This window comes from Lucilia sericata, unplaced genomic scaffold (genome assembly GCF_015586225.1).
Source record: "Lucilia sericata isolate MDLA Ls3-8-SP2 unplaced genomic scaffold, ASM1558622v1 Contig001122F_arrow, whole genome shotgun sequence".
In the NCBI taxonomy this organism is placed as follows: Eukaryota; Metazoa; Arthropoda; class Insecta; order Diptera; family Calliphoridae; genus Lucilia; species Lucilia sericata.
The window spans coordinates 129727-132080 of record NW_023995094.1 but is presented as its reverse complement, the minus strand read 5'-3'; the positions used below and the strand labels follow the sequence as shown (position 1 = coordinate 132080).

Here is a 2354-nt window from a genome sequence, read left to right as displayed (position 1 = left end):
GGGGTCTAGGTGAAATAATGGACCGATGTTAACCATTTTCAATAAGCTTCGTCTCCGGTACCATAGAAGATCATGAATTATCTTCAAAATTGCGACCTGTAGTTTGATTACAAGGTTTACAAGCACTATTCGAGGGTTCAGTTGTATGGGGGCTAGATGAGAAAATGGACCGATGTTAACCATTTTCAATAGGCTTCGTCTCTGGGACAATAGAAGATCATGTGCCAAATTTCATTGAATTATCTTCAAAATTGAGACCTGTAGTTTGATTACAAGGTTTACAAGCCCTATTCGGGGGCTCAGTTGTATGGGGGCTAGGTGAAATAATGGACCAATATTAACCATTTTCAATAGGCTTCGTCCCTGGGCCAATATAAGATCATGTGCCAAATTTCATTGAATTATCTTCAAAATTGCGACCTGTAGTTTGATTACAAGGTTTACATGGACGGACAGACGGACGGACATAGCTAAATCGACTCAGAAAATGATTCTAAGCCGATTGGTATACTTTAAGGTGGGTATAGGACCAATATTATTGTGCGTTACAAACATCAGCACAAATCCAATATACCCTCCCCACTAAAGTGGTGTAGGGTATAAACATATTTGGGCTACTATGAATTAAATATGTACATTTTCCAAAATATAGGCGTGTATAGAGAACTTGGGGTACATTTGTATAAATTATGAAATTTTAAATTGCTTTATGAAGGAATAAATATTATTTTTTAAAAGGACACTACTTATTATTAACATTACTTTTATTTCTATTTATGCCTTGCAGGTTGTCTGAATATTTTACTTTAGTATGGAAGGAATGATTGTTATGTTTAGATTTAATTTTAGGTTAATGAAATGGGTAAAAAAATTTTAAGGAATAAAGGAAGATATCAGTAGTCATATTTTAAATCCTTTTCCATTTGACTTTTGTTACGAGTGTTGGGAATGAAATTGTGGAGAAATGTTTCCTGATTTTTAATAAATGTTTTGTGTTTTCTTTTTTTTTTTCTAGTGACTCCCTCACGTGGACCTCGTATAACCGGTGGACAACAGCGTTATCAAATTGGTGATTATGTGCGTGTCAACTGTTCCTCCTATCCCTCCAAACCGGTGTGTCATTTAAGTTGGAGCATAAATGGTGAACCGGCCAATAGATCTTATTTAAAGTTTTACGATAATGTTGTCTATGGCAGGGAGGGTCTAGAGGTGGCGATATTGGGTTTAGATTTTAGAGTAAGAAGTAATCATTTTAGAAATGGTGATATGAAATTAAAGGTAATATAATACAAATTATGTAAAACTTTTAAATCTATTGATTAATATCTAAATTTTCTACCCAAGTGTGTGGCCAAAATATCCTCGCTATATTTTCAAAGTCGAGAAGAAAGTGTAGAATCTGATCGTCCACAAAAAGCACCCGTTTTAGAATCACGAGAAACAGTAGCAGCCAAATCAAGAGCACATGGTATTTTCTAAGACTATAAACGATTTATTATTAGTTTAAGTCCGAATTACTATTACTAATGCACTTTGTTTAACTCTTACTAGGTACATCCAATTACGGAAGTATACATCATTATAATGGTATTTCTGCTAGTTATCTACTAACCTTAATAGGCTGTCTATGCCTTTCAACACTTGCAACAGCTGCAACATCTACAAACATAAAAACATCAGCATCGAAAACAAAATTACGCCAAAATACAGCTGCAATATCCAATACTAATAGCATTAGCAACAGCGTTAGTAATATCAGTAGTTTTAGTCTTTTTAAGTTACTAATACATCATTTAGTATTTAGATAACTGGGTTAATTCCTGCAAAAATAAAACATAATTCCAATAATATAGGAAAATATAAGACAAAACTCATGTTTAAATTTGTAAGAAATGTAATGTAAAACTGTATGAAATATTTATGAATGTATGTGTGTAAGGATAAAGAAACATAATTTTAAATTCTTTAAATACAACTCTGTCTTTGACTTAAAACAAAATTTTGAAATTTAAACAAAATGTATAACAATTACCGAACTAAAGCAAAATACTCGTATGAATGTGAACTCTTAAAGATAAAACTTTTTAAAAGTTAAATTTAATATTAGAACTTAATTAAATTAAGATAAACTACTAAATTAAAAAAAAAAAATAATGTAAGAATTCTTAAAAATTAAGAGAAAAATTAAAATTTATCGATAACTATAAAGAGAATAACTAAAATTATCGATAAACACTGAAATAATCCATGATTACAAATTTCAAATAAATTATTCATGTTATCGATGAATTTTAAAATTTCACAAATAGTCTTAGGGAAATCTAATTTTCGACATAGGCTAAATAAAGTCTTTT

General features: G+C 30.8%; 1 protein-coding gene across 1 annotated transcript; it reads left to right on the top strand.

Moving 5' to 3' along the window:
• Positions 1-858: 858 nt before the first annotated feature.
• On the top strand, positions 859-1808 carry LOC119610129. Its single transcript, XM_037965231.1, has 4 exons — positions 859-862; positions 1016-1278; positions 1345-1468; positions 1552-1808. Exons 1-4 carry the CDS (start codon positions 859-861, stop codon positions 1806-1808), a joined length of 648 nt encoding a protein of 215 aa, XP_037821159.1.
• Positions 1809-2354: the final 546 nt, after the last annotated feature.

What these genes read in the sequence shown, in the direction of transcription:
- LOC119610129 (XM_037965231.1), top strand. An exon ending in ATGGTGATATGAAATTAAAG is followed by an intron (nt 1,279 to 1,344) that starts GTAATATAATAC and finishes TTTCTACCCAAG; the next exon opens with TGTGTGGCCAAAATATCCTC. An exon ending in AGCCAAATCAAGAGCACATG is followed by an intron (nt 1,469 to 1,551) that starts GTATTTTCTAAG and finishes AACTCTTACTAG; the next exon opens with GTACATCCAATTACGGAAGT.